The sequence below is a fragment of the Notolabrus celidotus genome, chromosome 5 (genome assembly GCF_009762535.1).
Source record: "Notolabrus celidotus isolate fNotCel1 chromosome 5, fNotCel1.pri, whole genome shotgun sequence".
Taxonomy (NCBI): domain Eukaryota; kingdom Metazoa; phylum Chordata; class Actinopteri; order Labriformes; family Labridae; genus Notolabrus; species Notolabrus celidotus.
Genome location: NC_048276.1, coordinates 15113521 through 15135154, shown reverse-complemented (window position 1 = coordinate 15135154; position 21634 = coordinate 15113521). Strand labels below are relative to the sequence as shown.

At 37.9% G+C, this 21634-nt stretch overlaps 1 protein-coding gene across 3 annotated transcripts; it reads right to left on the bottom strand.

Moving 5' to 3' along the window:
• Positions 1-13172: 13172 nt before the first annotated feature.
• On the bottom strand, positions 13173-20805 carry LOC117813082 (N-acetyllactosaminide beta-1,3-N-acetylglucosaminyltransferase 3-like). 3 transcript variants are annotated; one of them, XM_034684153.1, is made up of 3 exons: positions 20773-20805; positions 17095-17137; positions 13173-14835 (listed from the first exon to the last, which is right to left on the bottom strand). In XM_034684153.1, exons 2-3 carry the CDS (start codon positions 17106-17108, stop codon positions 13701-13703), a joined length of 1149 nt encoding a protein of 382 aa, XP_034540044.1. In that variant the 5' UTR covers positions 17109-17137; positions 20773-20805; the 3' UTR covers positions 13173-13700. The 3 variants fall into 3 exon arrangements, with proteins under 3 accessions (XP_034540044.1, XP_034540043.1, XP_034540045.1); XM_034684152.1 differs by lacking the exon at positions 20773-20805 and adding an exon at positions 17290-17336 and having other exon boundaries at positions 17095-17144; XM_034684154.1 differs by lacking the exons at positions 17095-17137; positions 20773-20805 and adding an exon at positions 20028-20064.
• Between the last annotated feature and the right edge of the window lie 829 nt (positions 20806-21634).

Genomic DNA, 21634 nt, shown 5'->3' with positions numbered 1-21634 from the left:
TCCTGCAGTCACATGCGGAAGTGTCCTTGGTTAAAGTGACCTCAATATCATCCAAAACAAATGTGTTTAAAATGTTGATATTTCTTATGTTATATACAGCTAAAACAGCCTGGGGTCAAATTGACCCCAAAGAACACCGATGTGTAATTCTTCTTTTTTTACAGAAAGTTGGAACATATCTACATTTTAATTTTGTTTTCCCAGTTGTGAAGTTTTTCCCAATATGAAGCCAAAAAAGTGATAGTCATTCATTTAAAGGTGACATATCATGCAAAATTGACTTTTTAATGGTTCTCTACCCGAAATATGTGTCCCTGGCATGTCTACAAACCCCCCGAGAATGAAAAAAATCCATTCTGCCCCTGTTTTGATTTCTACACCTTTCTGTAAATGTGTGTGAAACGAGCCGTTTCAGACTTCCGTGTTTTTGTTACGGAACAACAATATCCGGTCTGTCACGGAGTCAGAGCTCGGAGCTTGTTCAGCCAATAGCCTGTATAAACTAATACTGAATCCCCCCTCCGTTTTTCATTACCTGCACAAATGTGTGCTAACAAGGAGCTTAGGAGGGAGGCATGCTAGTTGTAGGCTGTCTTAATAAACACAAAGGTCGGTTTTACTCCCCACGTCTGCAGATCTGAAGATCTAGTGTATGATTTTTATTTGTCATGGATAAGTGCTAGCGCTAATTAGCATAGCTACATGTTCATAGCTGTAGCTGTAGCTGTGTACCAAGACACACGTCGACATACTGACAAATAAAACAACAAGAAACACTAAATCTGTGACCAATCCTTCAGAAAGGTCCCGCTGCCTTTCTGGTAGAGGTCGGTTTTACTCCACAGGCCTGCAGATTTGAAGATCTAGTGGATGATTTTTATTTATCATGGATAAGTGCTAGCGCTAGTTAGCATAGCCACATAGCTACATGTTCGTAGCTGTGTACCAAGACACACGTCTACATAATGATAAATAAAACAACAAGAAACCCTAAATCTATGACCAATCGTTCAGAAAGGTCCTGCTACAGGCGCCTCTCCGTCAGGATCAGATTCTGGATCAGATTCAGAGGGTTGAAGTAACGTGATCTCTGAGCAGCCGTGTATATTCAGCCAACATGTAAACATTAGATCAACGTGCTGGACAGCCGAGGCACATCCACTTCTCGAGGGGGCGTGGTCAGAGAGAAAACAGAGTGTTCTGAGAAGGACTGAAGAAGAGGGCTTTTCAGGCATGCCAAAATCTGATTTCAAAGTGTTTTTTTGAGCATAAACTTTAAAGACATGTTTTGGGGACCTATTAGACCAATATATATTGATGAAAAAAGCGTGATATGTCACCTTTAATGTAATTGTTTTGCCACAATGATGTATCCTTCATATGGCGTAAAAAAGGAGAAGCCTTCGAACTACCTTCGAGCCCTAAGAACACCATCCCCACTGTCAAACATGGTGGTGGGAACCTAATGCTTTGTGGGTGTTTATCAGCCAATGGACCAGGGAACCTAATCACAGTAAACGGCACCATGAAAAAAGCACAATACATCAAGATTCTCAGCATCAAGCAGTCTGCAAAAAAAATGTTAGTCATTCATTCATTTAGAGACGTTAAACATTGAATGGGGTCCAATTGACCCAAAGGATAATAGGAGGGTTAAAAAAGATTTTCAAATTTGAGATACCATAATGGGATGCACAGTGGTGCAGTGGTTAGTGTTGTTGCTTCACAGCAAGAAGGTCCCCTGGTTCAAATCCCTGGTAGGGCTTCAAATCCCTGGTAGGGCCTTTCTGTGTGGAGTTTGCATGTTCTCCCTGTGCATGCGTGGGTTCTCTACGGGTACTCTTGCTTCCTCCCACAGTCCACAAAATACACAACCGGTTAATTGGTTACACTAAATTGCCCTTTAGTGTTAGTGCGTGGATGAATGGTTGTCTGTCTCTCTATGTTGGCTCTGTGATAGGTTGGCAACCTGTCCAGGGTGTACCCTGCTTTTTGCCTGATGTCAGCTGGGATAGGCTCCAGCCCCCCTGCGACCAAGAATGGGATAAGCGGTCAAGATAATGGATGGATGGATTGATGGAGTCACCATAAGACCTGCACACCTTTTTGCTCTTCTGGTCGCAGTTTTAAAATGAGCCACATGATGGCAGTGTGATAACAATGAAAACAATTGAACTGCCCATACACAATAGTTAAAACATCATCACTGATACTATCAATGTATGAACCTATCTGAACACAGTAGACCCAGATACTTAATCATTTTAAAAGTAGTACAATGTCATTCACCATATAAGATAACATGACTACACAGGATTTTAAAAAAGCATTATTTATTGGCCACTCATTACTCTTACTTTCTTTCCCTGCAAACATTTCAATACACTCAGAAATATCTCCCAGAAAAGACAAAAATCCTCTTTATCTTAAAGTTTGAACTCAAACTCAAACATATATAAATAAACTCAGGGACTGGCTCGTAAGCAGGCAGTAAAGTCTGTTTGATTTGCATTTAAAAGCTATGAATGTTGTTGCAGATGCACACAGCTTCTGCTTTCATTATTAATAAAGGAGCAGAATCTGACCGCCACATGTTCATGCTGCCTGAGTGAAACAATACTTCACATCTGACAACATTTTGTCATCATTAATGATAGATGACACTGATCAGAGAATGACTTTCAGTTTTTAATTTGGGCTTCATAGTGCAAGGAAAATACAGCTATTTGCAAGAGGAAATTCAGTTAATTCTCAACCCAACAACTTCAAAATCAACCATTTCTTTCTCAACACCAAAGGGTGGAGGTGTTTTTTCATCTCCCACTTCCCCTACACTTGTGGTGTTAGTGACCTGATCATGGTGTTGAAATAGCCCTCACTTTGAACTGCCACTTAGAGATAAGCTGTCATGAGTTTACGCTAACAAAAAATGACACTTTTACACAGAATGAGTCAGGGTTTCTGTGAATAACGAGACCGGCATCTTCTTTAGGTTATCAGATAAGAACTTGATCTATATCACATTGCCTCACATGTGAGAAACTGAATAGCCCTATTCTCATAGTGTAAAGCAGGGGTTCCCAAACTTTTCAGCCCTCAACCCCAAAAATATAGGTACCAAAGACTTGTGACCCCACTGTCCCTCAAAGTGATTTAATGTGGCTTCATTTAGCCGGTCTGCAGAAATGATCCTACCTATATGAGCATGTGTCTGTGTTTCCAGTGCCGTTATGAATTAACCTACTGCTACTGATGCTTTTGATAATTAACTGTTCACTAACCCTAAACTTAGGAGTCATCTGGCAAAAAGAAAGGCAGAAAACTCATTACATTTTCTATTTTCAAGGTTTTATTTCAAGTTTAGCTACTATTTTTGTTGATATTTATTTACAATAAATGGGTACAATTTACTATTTACTACTTTTTGTAATTTATTGCATTTTTTCAGTAATTCTTTGTTCACCACAAGTTAACAAATTATTTATAAGTACTGCAAAACCAACAAAGAGAGGAAAAAATAAACAAATACAAAAAAACCCAATAATAATAATAATAAACAAATAATACAAATTACCAGTACAAACAACAAGGATACGTCATAGTCTTGTTTTTCCCCTTTGACATGTAATTTAGATAGATACGATTGTATCTGATATGATATATGTTGCTATGACCCAGGAATGTTATTATTGCTTTTATATGTATATTTTTATTTTTCTTCTGTAATTTGACTACGTCTGTGCTGTCTTGTTCTATGTTTGTTATGTGAAAAAAGGAATAAAATATATATACAAATTACAAACAAACAAAAAAAACTATAATAGAGCTGCTGTAAAATGTAGTTCAACCACTCATTAACTAAGTATGTACATGTTTAACTCACCACAGGGGAACCTTCTGGGCCCTAGCTGACTGTTTTTGTTGAATGCCAGACTATATAATGTATACATTGTACAACAAGTTGTTTGTATTTTTAAACATATAAAGACATTTTCTTTGCGGTGTGGTTGTTGGGACTCTGAACTGAATGCAGGAGGTGTGGCGATGGTGCGGTGAAAGGAAGCAGTGTGGACACTGTTGGATGGACATTGGTTAAATATCTATATGTGGAGTATGGGTAGAGGACATCTGACAGTGGTACGATTGACATCTTGTTAACTCGCCCAAAATGTCTTGTTAATACTGGTATTTTATTATTCTCATTATTTGTGCATTATTATTATTATTATTATTATTATTATTATTATTATTATTATTATTATTATTATTATTATTATTATTATTATTTGTCTATACGGTACTGTTTGTTTTTTATTATTTTTCCTTCCAGGCAAACTCACACATTTTATCGTTATTTTTAATATTTTTCACTCTTCGGCCTGGCACTATTTGGTCCTGTATGTTGTGGATATGTGCTGTAGAAAATTTAGAATCCAATAAAACTTAAGCCATAAAAAAAAAAAAATGTACAAGTACCTTAAATGTGTGCATAGAGACAGTACTTGAGGAAGCATTCACTATGCCAGTGTATTGAACTGATGACACCTTTACCTTCATACACAAAAATAAGTAATGGAAAAACTAACATTAACTCTTCATCAGTTTTGTAGGATAACCATGAGAGGGACATTTTATCCCCTTAAACACCTGAAACTCAGGCAACCTGGGAGTCAGGGTTTACAGCTGCATTTAGAGAAACGTTTTATGCTTCACAACAATGGTCTGCAATGGAGAAATAACAGACTATTGCAATGGAGTGTCAACCAATTAGAATCGAGTAGGCTACTTAAGTTGTGTGATAAGTAGAAGTTTGTATTTTTCGGGGGTGGGTTACATGCAGGGATGTTGAAGTTTTCAAGTTTCTTGCTGGTGGTTTAGGATGGGGCAACCTTTATTGGTCCATCACAAGCAGCCCTTTGCTTTCCTGTATCACCAAGGCCTCAATGTTTCCTCCCCTGCCAGCTGCAGCATGGAGATAGGTGGAACATTTTGATACTAAAACAGCATCTACAGGTCCAACAGTCCACTCAGTCTACTGCTCTGAACAGTACAGTATATTCAGGGTTTAGTCATTGTGTGTATTAAGGAAGCTCAAACACATTACAGTTGTAGCCGTGCAGTGGGAAGTCTGATTAGTCCAGAGTAACATGAGGAAGTTACACAGCAACGTGCAGGGTACATTCTGGTTGTTGCAAAAACAAAAATAAGTGGGTAATTTACACAAGTAAGAAAATTAAAACCGACAGTAGTAGCATAGTGTTCAGGAGTTTGGAAGTCCAGATATTTTGAAACACTGCAGGAGTTAAGTTGTGTTTGGGCTGGTAACATTAGAGGAGTGAGAGGAGTGTTGGTTTCTCTGTGGTCCATTTCATTCCCTGATATTTTAACTTTTCCTGCATGGTGGGCTGATAAACTACCAAACAAGAAAGAGCAGGAGATGTCCTTAATTTAGAAAGAAGTAATATTGATATTGACACATGAGTAAAAAAAAAGCTGATTAAACTGACTCAGAAATGATACGGACCACTTTGGGGTCTTAGTTTTAACACATTACTTTCATTTGACTGTTCTAATTGTCATTAATGAACTGACACTTCTCTCTTTCTTTAAATAAAACTCTTCACATACCCTGAACACAATAGCGAGAATGCATGAATGTGCATGAATGCAGTAGAGGGCTAGAAACAAAACTGTTGAGTATGTCTCAGCAAACCGTTATCTCAAAAAGCTGTGAGCCACTGAAGCCTTCAGCAGCATTTCACAACCATGACATGTTGACACTTTATTTCCACACATTTCCTGAGAGCTAGCTTTGCAGTTATCTTCCTTGTTTTGACTTCCTCTTTGCAGCGTTAAAGCTTAATGGTCAAACCAACTGTCTTGTACAAAGTGTCATCATTGTGAACTCCGTGACAGTAAGACGAGCTGTGTGTTGGACTCATCTGCCTCAAAAATCAGAAGATCTGAACACTCAGGTAAAGTCTAATTTCTAAAATGTTACCTTGTTGTTCAAAGTTACATTTGTCTTTTTCTGTTGGTGTTTGCTTATGTATGACTAATTTGTGAAAGGTGTTTTGTTCATTAAATCAACAGGGACTTCTTTGACTTGGTGAGAACAGGCCCCCCACTTAGTGTATTTGACAAGCTGAGTTTGACACTCTGTATCCGCGAGTGTCAGTTTGTCAAATACCCCAAGTGAGGTGTCACTTTTCTACAAACTGAACCAATCCTGGTTCTACACGCAGACTGAGCACCTAACTCTACAGGGTGATCCACCAGACAAAGGAAATACCAGCAGCAGGCTAGGGGCGCTTTGCTTGTGAAATGTCAGGATATAGGCAAAGTCTCAGTAACCTCAATGTCATTTTTAACTGTATGTAAATTCGTAAATCATGTTGCTACAGAAGCCCAAAGCGGTAATGCATGCATACATTTTATTTAATCTGTTTTCCTGTGATGTTGTTTTATTTCAGTTGTTTACTCCATATCTTGTCGTCTTATTGTCAGCTCATCATAACTCATTTCCCCAAGGTTGCAAAAGCACAAAACAAACATAGAAATAACTTGAACTTACCTCAACAATGTGAGTGATAACAGCATGGTGTGTCGGGTCAGACCTCTCTCAAGGATCAGCCTAATGTTTTGTTTTCTAGTTGCAAGAAATTAATCCTGTTACAAGGAAGGAACAAGATTTGATATCTTGTTAAAATGAGATCAATTCATCTGTCACAATGGGAGAACCAGCTGTGTTATTCTTAAATTATAAAAACAAGTTAAGATCTGGAGAAAACAACAGGAAATTACTCATTGTCTCCAAAAATGTATGGATGCATGTCAGCTAAGAGCATCCATAATATGCAAAGTAGTTCTGTACAACAGTGGTTCCCAAACTGGAGAGCTGTGAGACACTGATGAGGGTTTTCAGGGTTCCTTCCAAAACAGAAAACAACAACAAAAACAAACAAACAAACAAACAAAAAATATTTATGCGTTTTTTTTAAGTTGCATATTTGATCAATTATTTGAAAAATACATAGAAAAAAAGTGGTTGTATTTTATCATTACCTAATAAATAGTCCTATCCCTTCTTTAGCCGAAACATAAAAAACACTTGAATTCCTCTTTTATTAAATGGCTATAAAATAATGTTGTTTTTTTCTGTGTTGTTCTAGTGTCTGTTGGCCTATCAATGCTTGTGCAGGGCTGTGAGCAATGTTCAACAGTGGCGTGTCCAGAGGGGTGGCCAAGGGTGGCACTGGCACCCCTTGAAATCCAATTGGCCACCCCATGGGCCACCCCAAAACCCTAAACTATGATTGGCCTATGTTTGCCTTGTCATAGGTGGAGTTTCTGTTAAAATCTATAATTTGGCATGAGTTAAAAGGCTGACAGTAGATTTCTTTATTAGTGCCCTCTAATGTGACTTTGAAAAAACATATTTTGTAAGTCCTTAAAGAATTAAGATTAGAAGAATTATGCCACTTTGACATGTTTTTTTTTAAGTCAAAAGGAATATAACAACTTTAATTTTTTAATGAAAGTAGGTTGTGAAGACAGAAAGGGTAAATGTTATTTATTTGTAAATGCACTGGCCACCCCTGCCTATGTGAGAGCCTCAGTTGGGCCACCCCAGTCAAAAAGTTCTGGACCCGCCCCTGATGTTCAACCCCAGTGGTAGCCCTGTTCTGAGATATAGCTCACTTAACAGGAATCCTTTCAAGATCCAAACATGTATGAATGAAACAGCAAAGGCTTCATATAGATGTCTGAAGTGAAAAGAAGGTCCATTGGTTGGAGAAAACACTTATTCACTGAGCCCAGTTAAGATTTTCATACCAAGCATCATAAGGGTCAAAGGAAACCTTACGAAACATCTCAGGTAAACACATTGTATTGTTACTGTATTGATTAATGCAGATATAAAAACTAAAATGTTAACAATGAAAGTAATTAGTATCATAGTTTGAAAATGTTCATAGCCAATGAGCTCAGTTTAATATTTGGGCGTAATTTTCAATTATGGAACTCTCATATTGAAATCAGACTGCATAATGAAAATCATACAAGCTAAGTGTGTTTGTCTAATTTCTAGTCCCAATACTTCATTATGCTTCAAATAAGTCACTTTGACCTAACAAGTTCAGACATAAATCTTATTTCAAGACAGGTTTAGAAGCAGTTTCTTCTGTCCAGACAAAGCGTATTCAGTTTCATTCACGTCATGAAACAAAGTATGTGACAGAGTAACTGTTGAGTGGCTTAGTCTCATCTGTTCCCAAACATTTACAGAGTGTTGTTAAAAGAAGAGGTGATGTAACACAATGGTAAACGTCCAACTTTAAAAAAAAAAAAATCATCAACATCATCAAATTGAAAATGAGCATATATTTTTCATGAAACACATTGTTCAGTTTCAACATCTAATATGTTTTTTTTGCACAATTTTCAATTAAATATAGTATTTAACCCTCCTGTTATGTTCGTTTCTTAGGGACAGAAATAATGTTCCTGGGTTAATTTGAATCCGTGGCATATTTACTGATCCAAAAGTGTCCGAACCCCCCAAAAAATCCCAATAAACATTTTTTAATCTCATTATTAATCTCATTATTAACTCCATAACGAACCATTTAAATCAAAATTTCGTCCATTGGTGTTCTTGAATTCTCACAGATCATGGTTCAATGAGGATAATTAACTCATTTTTTATGAACATTAATGTTACATTTTTTTAATGTACATTGGAATGCCTTAAATATAATTACAATCGTTTTACATGACAGAGATTTTTATTTTGTAGATTTTACATTTTATTTTCTTATGAAGTGATACTGATGAATTATTTTATATGTCAATTGTGCTAATTAAGCCAAGCAGAACAAGCTTCATACCGTTAAAAATACTTTTAACATTTTTCGAACGACTTTTGAACTTTAAAATGGATTAAATTGACCCGCAACATAACAGGAGGGTTAAATTATTTAAGCTCTCTGAGTTTTCTGCCTCTTCCTGCACATTATATTATTTATCTTTGCTTCTTTTTTGTATGTATTTTCTTTTAATTGTGCAAATAAATAAATATTAACATAAACAAACATAAACCATCAAAATCCAATTTTGTTAATATCATACACAACATACTTACTTTTACAGAACAAGATATAGAGCTTATTTTCTAAAACCAATCAAATAATTTTGCTTCATGTATTGGCAGCCGTTGATACTGTCACAATCAATTAAAGTCGTATTTCTTGCAAGTAAAAACACTATTCACAATGTTATTTCTGGATTGCATTGAGATATTTTGACTAGAAATCCACTGAATAAGATGTGAGCATTAACATTTCTTGGTTGACACTCAGGGAAGAAGACAATACCCAAATAAAAAAACAGAAGGCTGCTGCAAAGCTACCCTGTGAACTCATGTGACCTCTGAATCTTTTATATAATTCATGTACAATTTTATAATTTACAAAAATGTTGTAACTAAGGTAAATGAGGTGTATCTTTACAGGCTGACACTAAAGAGTTAAACGGCTGCAGACAGAAGCTTATCATCCAACTGACTTACTAACACAACACTTATCATCCTGCCTTACATTTCCTGTCCATGTGGAGTCATCCTGCGTCGCCTTTATGTGTAAGAACAAATGTGTTTGACATTCAAATACAATTAACAGCTGCATTCTCACTCACCGCCTGTAACTTCTGTGTGAACATTGCCCACCAAATAATGTCGTCATGAAATGTCACTGACAGAAGAGTCTTTAAAAGTTCTAAATTGCTTGATGATGGTGGGCAGAAAGCACATTAACAACCACTGTGCATCCCTTTTTTTGATGTCTGCGACTATGCATCATTATAAGACGCTGATAACATGTGGTGGTTAGCCTGTGTCAGCATGCAACACTTTAGTGTTTCAGATCTGCATTAACATGTAACATTTATTGTTTTTGTTTGGCGTGCTTGCTATTAGCACAGTAATGTGGATGATGTGCGGTTGTGTTTTAATTGCACAGTGTTGTTTGAAGATGGTCAGATCAGACCATTTGAGTCAGTGTTTGAAGATGACTTGAAATTTGACTCATGTTTCATGTTTCTCTTACGTCTTTCCAGATAACTTATTTTGAAGGTCGTCCAAATGTCACACTGTTCTGTGAGCTGTAAGTTAGTCTTGTCTCGCCTCCAAGGCTGTTAGAAATGTTCTTAACCTCAACAAACATTTCACAGCTCTCTAAATCACACATGCTCTTTAAAGGGATGTTTCACATTTTTATCAGATCAGTCTCAAATAAAACGCAGCACAGACATCGACTATAGATGTAGCCGCAATAAATTGTCGGGCCACCAAGGCACTGCATTTGAAAATAAAGTCTGTTCTTTTAAAGTGGTTACACTACACGAGAGTGATGGGCCTCCAATAACACTGACAAATCACACTTCACAGCAGGGGCGATTTCTAGATCGGGTGTTTAGGGGTGCTGAGCCGGCATGATAAATTTCACTGTTTTGTACATTTTAATGCAATTTCATTCCCATATTTGTGAAAGAAAAGTATCACACTTTTTGGGAAAGTCTGTCACTAAACCTTCAAATCTGATAAGGTTATTTAAATGCTGAGCCACAGCAAAAGATAAATGGATTGGAATCATTAAATAAACATATGGTAACCTTAATTTCTGGGGAAAGACAACTCATTTTGAGACAGCAGCTCCTCAACATATAACATAAACTCTCTCAAATTTTAGGGGTGCTGGGATTCAATTTAGAGGTGCTTCAGCACCCCCCAAAATGGGCTAGAAACACCTATGCTTCACAGTACTTACTTGTGTTACTGCATGCTCAAAAAGATGAAGTCAGCTGACGTCAATGAGGATTGCCACAAAAAAATGTCCATGTGTCATCAGATACGCAGCATTTTTCATCAGATGTTTAAACACAGACACTAAAGTGTGTCTCCAGTTTTCATTCTATTCTTGAACTGCTGGTAATTCTGGTTTAAATACAACCATTCAGGACAGTTCAGAGTAATTTAGGGTAGAATATGTAACCAGAGGATGCAAAAGCCTCATAGTATCCTTTAGGTCTCAATTTATGCGTATTTGTCTCTGCACTTGCAGCACACCCTGTTTGTCCAGTGAGTGGTGGTAGAGCTCTATTCTTTGATCTGCTCCATGTGCAAGGTCAGGTTCACAAGAGTTTAATCATGAAACACAACCTACCTAAGTATAGTCCAGTGTGAGGAGGCATTTGTTCACTTTGCTTAAATTCTGCAACTGGTATTGAATTATAACTGCATGCTCAAATATTTTCTTTCTTTGCAAAGACACAAACTGAATTTCATTGTTCATGTTCTATGAAGCTAACTGAAGGTATATCATAACCACTTCATACACATCCTGGAGGTATCTATGCTGCAGACGGGGTCAGCTCTACCATGTAATTAAGCTAATTTGAAGGTCACACATTTGTGCTCCTTCACCTGCAGCGGACTGATCAGCTAACTCTGTCTGCAGGCTTTGAAAGAGACATAAATACAACCAACTAACAATGAGTGATTCTGACAATGACGATGACATGTCACTTGCTGTGGATGCAAGAGGACATCTTTATGAACCAGTTAACTGAGGAGGAACAAGACTCAACAAGCTGTAGGAGAGAGGGGAGAGACCTCTGGGCAAACTGGAGAGCAGGAGACACCCCAGCTTTCCTGTTGGTGCAGGTGTGTAAACTGTTAAACCAACTTTCTTCAGTTTTCAGAAGTTAAATAAGAAAACCAGGAAAGGTTAACGGAAGTGAGTCTTCTAATTAAGTTTTCTGCACTCATAGTTTTTTTTTTATTGCATAACGACTCAACCAATGGTCTGCATGATATGTTAACCTTATCAAAGTACACTGTGTTAGCTTCTGAAGTGAAAGACTGAGATGAAATAACACACTTTACAGCCATCTCTGTGTCAGCTGGATAATGTTCAGCATTTGTTGCTTAAAATTATGTCAAACTGAGACACAAAAATATCAAACTTCACTGATAATCAGTAAACATGGCAAAAGTCAGGTGACTCCTATATCCTTGGCCCAGTGTTTGGGTTGTAGTTTCGTAAAACTGGCTTAATTACTTTTCAGAACTGACCCTGTCTGCAGTGGTTGATAGTTTCTGTGGCAGTTCTCTGGTCGGCTCAGCAAAGGGGCTGATCTGACCGGCATCCCCTGTGGGTAATGCACTATTATCTACTGACGAGTACCTCATACAACCCAACTTAAAAAAAAAAACGGGGGAACTCACAGCAACAGCAACTCTTCAGATCATTATTAATTTACTTAAACCCTAGTTAAGAGCAGGGCCATCATCTCTTAAATTGTCACTGTGCTCAGCAGCAGTGCTGTCTAGTTCCCAAGATAACAAATACTGTACATAGGCCATAGTGTGAGAAGAAATAAAGATTTACTGATGGAAATCAGAAGCATTTGAACAAACCACAACAGCTTTGTAAATTGTTTTTTTTCTATTTTTTCAAATTGATTGTATTTCACCACAAAGCGGACAAAATCTAGAGAAAAACCATGATAAGGTGTTATGCACATGCACAGTGAGGATCTCTATCCCAACAATGGGTAGTAGGATAAGAGTTTATTTCATTTCTAAGATACACTTAACTGTGTTACATCTCATCCGCCCTTCATCAACAGCTTTAACTGTGTAAGAAAGAGAAGGAGGTGTTGTGGTGTCTGTGTCATGATCACCTTTATCTCTCGCAAAAAGAAGTGCCTTTGAGTGCCGTCTCAACATTTTCACACCATGAAACACGGGGGGCCGTGAGTGTGTGTGATTTACTGCCCTCCTTTCTGTAATTACATTCATATAATCCAACAAATCTATTTTTCCATGGCATTAATGGCAATGAACAAAAAAAAACTAAATTAAGGTACCAGATGGGCAGCATGTTTTCTGACATGTTGCAGAATACAAAGAGCCAAAGTGTTTGCACCATTTCATTTTTTCACTTCATTTATAGATATAAACATATAATTACATATTTTTTAATGTCTGTAAAACATACATTGAAATATATATGCTGTAGTATGGTGACCCTGAAGGCCAATAGTAATACATATTTCAAAAGCCCAAAATATATTTCACAAAACACAAATAAATTTCACAGAACAAAATTAATTTCAAAAAACACAAAAACATTTCACGAAACCGGAAAGGGTAGGACCATGGTACTTGTTTGTGATTGGCTAAACCCAAGTCTTTGCAGCATCAGTCATTTATCATTTCCTGTTTACACTGGATACCACAATAGCAGAGCCAGCACGAAATTTGAAGTGTTTACCAGGATGGAAGAGGAGCTTGAGTCATAAAGAGATTAACAACCATTCATGCACACACTCACACCTATGGGCAATTTAGAGCCACCAATTAAACTGATAAGCACGTCTTTGAGAGCATTTCATAGAGAACCCACACATCCATGGTGAGAGCACGCAAACTCCACAAAGAAAGGCTCCTACCTGGCCAGGGCTTCGAAACCACACACCCACTTGCTGTGAGGCAACAGCCCTAACCACTGCACCACTTGCGAGAATTGTGTTGTTATTTTGCTCATGTTTTAAAGGTACAACTTTCCTCATTGGCTTGGTTGTGAAAAGGTAGTCATAAAGTAGGTATATCTTGGTGCTGGTCTGTCACCTGATGGTCACACTTTTGCATTACCAAAGCATTTGAGATTGGGGTCATTTATTTTGTGCCACATAAAATATGTTTTCTCTGACAGGAATCTGTGAACCAGAAGAAGTTCTTTATAAAGGCAAGGGTCATAATCATCGACTAGGTCAGAGGGAAAGTGCAGTCCAAATGTCAACACCCCAATATGCCTACTAGGACTAAGTCCTGCTTTAGCCAGGCACATTCCCATATAAGCATCATCAATGGGAAGAAGGGCAACAGACTTGGACATGTTGTGTATGACCAAAGCAGTGTAACCAGATAAAATGAAACCCCCTCCACTGCAATAATGGGGGTACACTTCAGACTTATATAGCTGAACAGGAACAAAGTACTTGCTCCATGGATCTCTGATGGGTGGCATGAGTTCTATTTTACAGCCAGTAAAGAGGTGTTTGCTTCCATCATTGTCCTTCAGGCTTTGGAGATACATCACAACATTATTCGTGTTCACAAAGACGTCATCGTCTCCATTTAACAGGAAGCGTGCCTTTGGACAGTTTCTTTCCATCCAATTCAGGAAGAGTACCTGCTTCAAGGTGAGGTTGTAAAATGTGTCAGTGAAGTCCCATTGAAGAATGTCTTTGTACTGACTATGCTCCAGCTCAAGAACTCTGTTCAGTCTTTCCTTATCAAAACCAGAGCCTGTAATTCCTGTGATGAAGATCCGTCTGATCCACACACCGTTTTGTAATCTCTCATTGGCCCAGGTCTTGCGCAGTATTTCTCTGCGGTCATAGTTTCCTGGGGAGGTTTTGATGACGAGCAGAAGGAAGACATCAGAGGATCGATCAACTCCTCCACATTTGTCTGGAAGGTCCAGTATCATGGGGAAATGTTGACAGTGTTGGTGGAGGAGAAAGTCTTTCATAGAATCAGGGAATGAGCTGAAGCCTTCAATGCTGGTAGCAGACATGTTTTGTTTACAACTTTGGAAGAGGACTCCATGGGAGGTATGTTGGACAGGTGGTAACAGTTGACTGTTTTCCTGTCCTACACCTTGATGAAAGATATTATGGCCAGTAGGGACTATGTAGAGGTAAACAGCCACGAAAAGGGCTCCCAGCAGCAATGGTGCCTTCTTGGTGACTTTTTTCTGTAAAAGACTGTGGTGACAAAACAAAAAAGTTTACTTAGTGGCATCAGCAAATCATGTGAACTTTGTGTTCTGTTGGTGAGTGAAGCACAAATGTACTGGATCACAGAGGGCACAGGTTTGGCTCTTTGGCTTAACCCATCTTTCTTCCAGAAGACCCATCTATGATCCGTCACATCACCGGAGCTAGTAGGTTTCAAATGTAGTCAGCGTTTTTACTTTTTACTGCATTTATGATCCAGCACGGCAAAGCCTCCCACAGCTGATACGCAAGACATCCATTTTTGCCGGATACTGGAGCACGACACATGATTCAAATTATGGATAGGACAGCTGAAGAGAGACAGGAAATGTGGGGAGCAGAGAGAGGGGGAGGACATGCAGCAAATGGTCGAGACTGGAATCGAACCTGCGACCTCTGCGACGAGGACTATAGCCTCTGTATGTGGGGCATTTAGACCGCTAGGCCACCAGTGCCCCAGGAATAACATTTTGTGATGTGTCGTCTCGTTTTTGAGGGGGTTACTACAACACAAATATATAATGCATCAATCAGCACAGAGCAGATTGAGGGGGACAGGAAGTCAGGCCCCGGCAAAAAATTAAAACATCTGGTTGATTTACAGAATAAGACACTCCCTGTTCTCGCCAAATCGTACTACAATAACAAAACGTCATGATGAGTCAACAGAGGTTTTCAGAGGCCAATTAAGACTACATGGATGAGGAGAGGAGGCAGATGTTCTGAAAACGCAGCCGATGGGTGTTAACAGTTGGGAGAGCATGCATCTTGCTTTATGTTACAGGTTAGCTTTGCAAAGGGATAAAAAACATAAAGTTATTGAATATGTCTGTGAAGGTTCTCAGTCATCCAGGTCATGGTAATCCAAAGCTTAATCCGTAAGGCAACTAGACTGATAGAAATTCTTGAAGACGTTTCTTCTCCTTCTTTCGGATGAGAGGTGAACCAGCTTCAGGAATTTCTACCAGTCCAGTGGCCGTACGGATCAAGCTTTAAAAGTTATTGAATAGTATAATTATCCATAATAATAGTCATTAATGATTGCAGGTTGCACTGGAAAAATGCCCCTCCAAAAAAAACCAACCAAAAACGTCAAAAAAAATCTGCCAATAGAACAAGTGGAAATTTGCTTGGTAAGATTTCTTAAAATAAGACGTAATATTTAGAAAACTGTGATCTTAAAATTAGCAGGGAAAACTTATTTTAAGAAATATTTTACCAGTGTTTTAAAGCTTAGTGTCTCAGAATAAGCCAGTAATGCTAACAATTGGTAATTTTTCACTCAAAAAAAGATTTTTGCACTGATTCATTTCATGTTAACTTCTTCATTTGAGATATATTCACCTTAATTTGAGTCGACTTATAGCGGCACTTCTCTAGGTTTAAGACCATCTTGTACTTGAATAAGATCGCAAAGTTTAATTTGAGCATTTTGAGATATAATGTCTTCTCATAGTTAGCTGGATATACTAATATTCAGTCACGTTGTTTTTTAGGATAAGCCAGCTATGCTCAAAAGTAGGTCTTTAATTGTGTGCATGTAGTTTGAGGATGTATATTTTTATCTGATTTAGAAGAAACAGTGCCTGAAAACTGTAACCCACCCTTGAAAAACAACAACTTTTCTTTCTTTCTTTCTTTCTTTTATCAATGGAGCTGTTTTCTGATAGATTCTCCAATGAAATGCATTTACTTAAATCCAGTAAAGTGTTTGTCTTAAATCAAGATTATCCGTCTTCTACAAATAAGAGCTCAGTTTGAAAAATGTATGAAATGTAAAATAAACCTTGTTTCTTCTAAATTAAAACTCAAAACAAGATCATTTCAAGATTGTTTGACTTAACAAGATATTTAAGATGCATTGTCTTAAAACAAGTCCCTCTATCTTGCTCAAATGTTACTTGTTAAGTAAATTTATCTTAAATTAAGTGGGATAAGACATTTTGACTAAAAATGAGACAATTTCACTTGGTAATATTTTGAATTTTTGCAGTGTGGGGGGGCAAACTTCTGCTGTATCTAACTTAAGACACACCCTCTACATTATTTTGTTATAAATAAGCCATAATATATAAGAAAATCCTATATTGCCTTAATCCAGTTGATAGTCCCGTTGAAGGGCCAGTAACATTTGCATGTTTTTCTTTGCTTCTCTTTTTCAAAATTGGCAAACCATCCTCGTCAAACTGAATCATCTACCATATTCACAGAGGAGTGCTTTATTTACCTATGACCCTGCTTCCTCACCTGACTCTCCTCATGTCTGCACTCCAGCCTGACTGAGTGTCTGCTGTTCCCTGATGAAAAAACATGCTTGTGCATAGAGTTAAAAAAATTACATTACTTACATACAAAACTGTGATGAAGTATTTGTTTATGCACCACACTGTCAGTCTAATAAATAACACTAACACAAACGTACATGCCTATCTGTTTATTTACCTGTGACCACCTGACTCTCTTCATCTACCCTCATAACCAGGCTGCTGTTACCTGATCAAATAACACGTCCATGTCTGCTGTATGAACAGTAATGAACATAATGGCTTAGTTCAGTATTTTGACACCATTTTTGCTGCTTTCCAAACAACTGAGAATTTATTTGATGAATATAAAGTGAGTCTGATGTCTAATTAAGTCTAATATTGTCTAGTTACGCAGAGCTCTGTGGTGCTCAGGGGTTACAGCATGGTTGTTGTGGTTTTGAGCAAGAAATGGTGGAGCCAATCAAATGACCAAATTGAGCTCATGGGGCAGGACTTGTAACCATAGACTTTAACCATTTGTGTATCAATTAAGTCGACTACAAACTAGACCACTAATGGTAGGGTCAATTAACTGAAGCATAGTAAAGGTGGGGACACGTGCCCATTTTCCTCATTATTTTTTACAGCCATCAAGAGTCGTGTGGCATCATCCATCTATTCCTGTCTTTGGAGCCGTCATTATATTCAGACAACTTTTAATTGTGGTACACATAATTTGTCATTAAGAACATACCTAAATAGTATTTTTTTGGAAAGCAAGTATTCCTTATTAATATAATATATGTGTCTTAATATGAGTGTAAGTTTTTCAGTGGTACTCCACAGCACAATCTGACATATGAGCTGTGTTTTAAAACAAAAAAAGGAATTCAAAAATATACAGTCTGTATATCTTTGATACAGATTATGTTACAGTTAGCTCAAACGCTGAACGAAATCAGGGACACATCAAAGAGACAATATGTTCTTGTATTTTACTTTGTTGAGGGTTAAACAAAAATTAACTTAAAAGCCTGAGAACCAAATGGAGCTGTTTCTAAAAGGAGGAGAGGCACTAAGCTGAACAAAAGAGGTCTGTCTAAGGAAACAAAGGTGTTTCAAACAAAGTAAATCACAAAGCAGGATTTAACACAGTTTTGCAAACGCCCTTTAACTTCATGTTTTCCTTTTCTGTGACGATACGATGAAGCAGGATTTGCGGTTATCGGGGTAACTCCAGGGTTAACTCTGGATTTTCAGTACTACACTCAAAGAAATAATTTGTTGGGTGAACGTAATACAATTATGGAAAGAATTTCCACCTAATTAAAATGCTTTCATTTAGAGAGGCACAATTTTGTTGAACCAACTAATTGTAAATATGTTGAGTGAACATAAAGTATTGACGTTACCATTACTTATTTGCAATGTGTGGGTCCAACTTAATTTTGAATGGTACAATAACACTAATTAATCATGCTAACTTAACAAACCAAAGTAAGTTTAATCCTTCCATCTGTTATCTTGACCGCTTATCCCATTCGGAGTTGCAGGGAGCTGACTTCGGGCGGAAGGACGACAACTATTCACGCACGCACACACACCTACGGGCAATTTAGAGAGGCCAATTAACCTGGTGAGCATGTTTTTGGACTGTGTGAGGAAGCTGGACTACCCAGAGAGAACCCACACATGCACAAGGAGAACATGCAAACTCCAAACAGAAAGGCACCTGACTCGAACCCGCAACCTTCTAACTTTGAGGCAACAGTGCTACCCAGTCCGTATGTTCAATCATCAGAAGTGATTTGAACTGTGAGACAAACCTTTTTATCATGTGAAAATAAACTCTAAAATAGTAATTATTGAGAAAATAAGACATTTTTGACATATCAAGAATGTTTACATTTAGCAGTTGAAACGTGCAAACTTAGTTTACCCCCAGTTGGTGTCAAGTTTGGAAAAAGACCACAAAAGAGACTGGGTTTATTGGAATAGAACTCTATTCCCCAGAGAAGGCAAACAATGACAAACTCAGTGTCTCAGTAGATCAGACATACCTGTATATCGTGCGTCTCCACGGTTGAACGTGGAGCAAACAGAACAAATTTCACTCAGATCAGGCAGTTCATTTAGAGGTGGTAATGATGGCTATAATTCTCCACCTGAGCACCCATGTACATATCTTCAGCCCGTGTTAGAGGTTTTTTAAATGAAGAATGATACGTATCATTTGAAATGTTCTCCCTGTTTCCCACTCTGCCCAAACATACAAACATTCACTGTACAACCTGAGAGAGCGTTTTGAGCTAAGTAACATTTGTTTCATTCCAGATGAACATTTCAAACTAAGTTGTCTGTGTAGTAACATAGTTTATGTTTTTATTCCATGGTATAGTTTCCTTTTTTTTCCTCCATCCGTTTTTGCTGTGTTCTCTCATTTGGATGTTTGAATGTTATCCACTTCCAAAACTATTTAATTGAATGAAGTGTGGTGACCTTCAAACATATTAATATGATACACGTAATCCATGCAGGTTGCTTTTCAAATAATTCTAATTAATTTAATCAATAAATGACTATTCACCATGACTTTAAATTAGTTTATACTTGATAACAAAATTATGAAGTAATATTTGTTCAGAGATACTAACAAGCAAAAAAGCTGGATTCAGGCTAATTCTAACTTTATTTTAGATCAATATATTAGTGCAGATCTAATTACAGATAAAAGCTTTTTTAAAAGGATTTTAATAACCTTATAGTAATAATAAATATTACAAAAACATAGTTACATATTGTTTATCTCACTGGAATCAAGCGTATTTATAGTTTATAACTTAAACCATGATAATTTATACTTATTGTTAAGTTTTACCATAATACCATAGCACCATAGCACACATATATGAACCTTCATTCAGTTATAATTACCGGTGCATATCTGCAAATTGGTGCTCTTAATCCAGCTCTTCCTGACTAATCCCTGTGATAGTCACGACAGACTGTGAAGGCTGTGATAGTTGCAGGTGATGTAGGCTACTGGTAGAAGAAAGCTTTTTCTTGTTCAAACAGCTTGATGTATGAGTGACGCCGGTTTGAAGCCAAGGTAAAGTTTAGCACAAGCTGTTGAGAGTGTATGAGGTGGGAGTTGCTGTCAGATCAACACTGCCTGGATGTTCAAAGCTTCCTGACATGAACTCATCTTGGTAGTTTAAGGAAAATTCTATATGCATCATTATATGCTACCTGAACCTTTTTCGTTTTAGCTCAATGTCTGTAACTGCCCCAAAAATGGGCAGTATAAAGAAGAGTACAGTAAGCTCTAAAAAGCTCTGTTTTAACATTATCTGTGCACATTGTAAGGTTACGTGCGAAAATATTAGCCTGTGCGTACAGGGGTGCAGCTTGCTCGGCTGGAGGTGAAGCTTCCACAAAAACTCTGCCCCCTGGTGGCTGGCTGCAGTATAGGTCAAAAACTCTGTCTCCAACATTAATTTGAATGGGGCTGCAGTCAAACTTCAAAAAATAAATACACGTGGTACGAATGTTTCTCACATCTGTATGCTGTGGTGATATATAGTTATTATTTGACTGTTTTGAGTTCGAGGCCTCTTTTTTCTGAAAAGTTAATTTTTCGTTATTTATTAGAGGTTAAAAAAAGGGGGGTTTTACTTACGATTTGCTTTGATTGACAGCTGCTGTAGAGGGAAACTCCATAAGATCTCGTGACGCAATGCTTTATGGCATAGCTTGTTACCGTGGCGACACATAAATTACCTTGGCAACCACAGAAATTCTCTACTGCGCAGACTCTGGCTGCACAATGGCTGTGCATTGGAATGGGTTTTTTTGGCTTCAAAACCGCACAACGGGAAACGGCAGAGCAACGCTGTCTATTTTATTTACAGTCTATGGGCCTGATCTACTAAGATCCCAAATAGCGAGCGCTAATTTGCATGTGCAAATAATAATTTTGCACGTGTTATTTCTGGGCGTGTTGCGGGTGATCTACTAAGACTGCGTGCGCAAATGATAACGAGTGCAAAAGTGGTGTGGACCGCCCTATTTTACGAGGATTTTGCCTGTGCTATCGGCTCTCACCATGGAGACAGCAGAGTGGCCTTAAGCGATAAATGAAGTTTGAAGCCATGGAGTTGGAGATCTTTGTGGAGGAGGGAAATAAACACATCGGTGAACTCCAGCAGAGACATCTCAGCGTTAGAAACGCGATTTTGGGAGGCCATCTGTGAAAAGGTGAATGATGTGAGAAAAAACAGAAGATCTGCCGATGAAATAAACGCATCTACTCTACTCCAAAACGCAATCAGTGTTTTGATAGAGTTTAGAGAGCGATTTGATGAGGCTTAGTCTGCCACTCTTGCTCAAGAAAAGTTAGGCTTCACTTGGATGAAGACAGTCGCCTCACTGTCCCAGGGAGCAACTTTCGGGTGAACGTTTTTAATGCCTGAAATCATCATCCAGCAACTGTCCCAAAGATTCACCAGCTTAAATGGAACTGTGAACATGTTTGAGTCAAT

What these genes read in the sequence shown, in the direction of transcription:
- LOC117813082 (XM_034684152.1), bottom strand. Translation starts at nt 17,313, where the DNA reads ATGAAGAGAGTCAGGTGGTCACAG. An exon ending in AGAGAGTCAGGTGGTCACAG is followed by an intron (nt 17,145 to 17,289) that starts GTAAATAAACAG and finishes TTTTTTCATCAG; the next exon opens with GGAACAGCAGACACTCAGTC. An exon ending in GCAGACATGAGGAGAGTCAG is followed by an intron (nt 14,836 to 17,094) that starts GTGAGGAAGCAG and finishes TTGTCACCACAG; the next exon opens with TCTTTTACAGAAAAAAGTCA.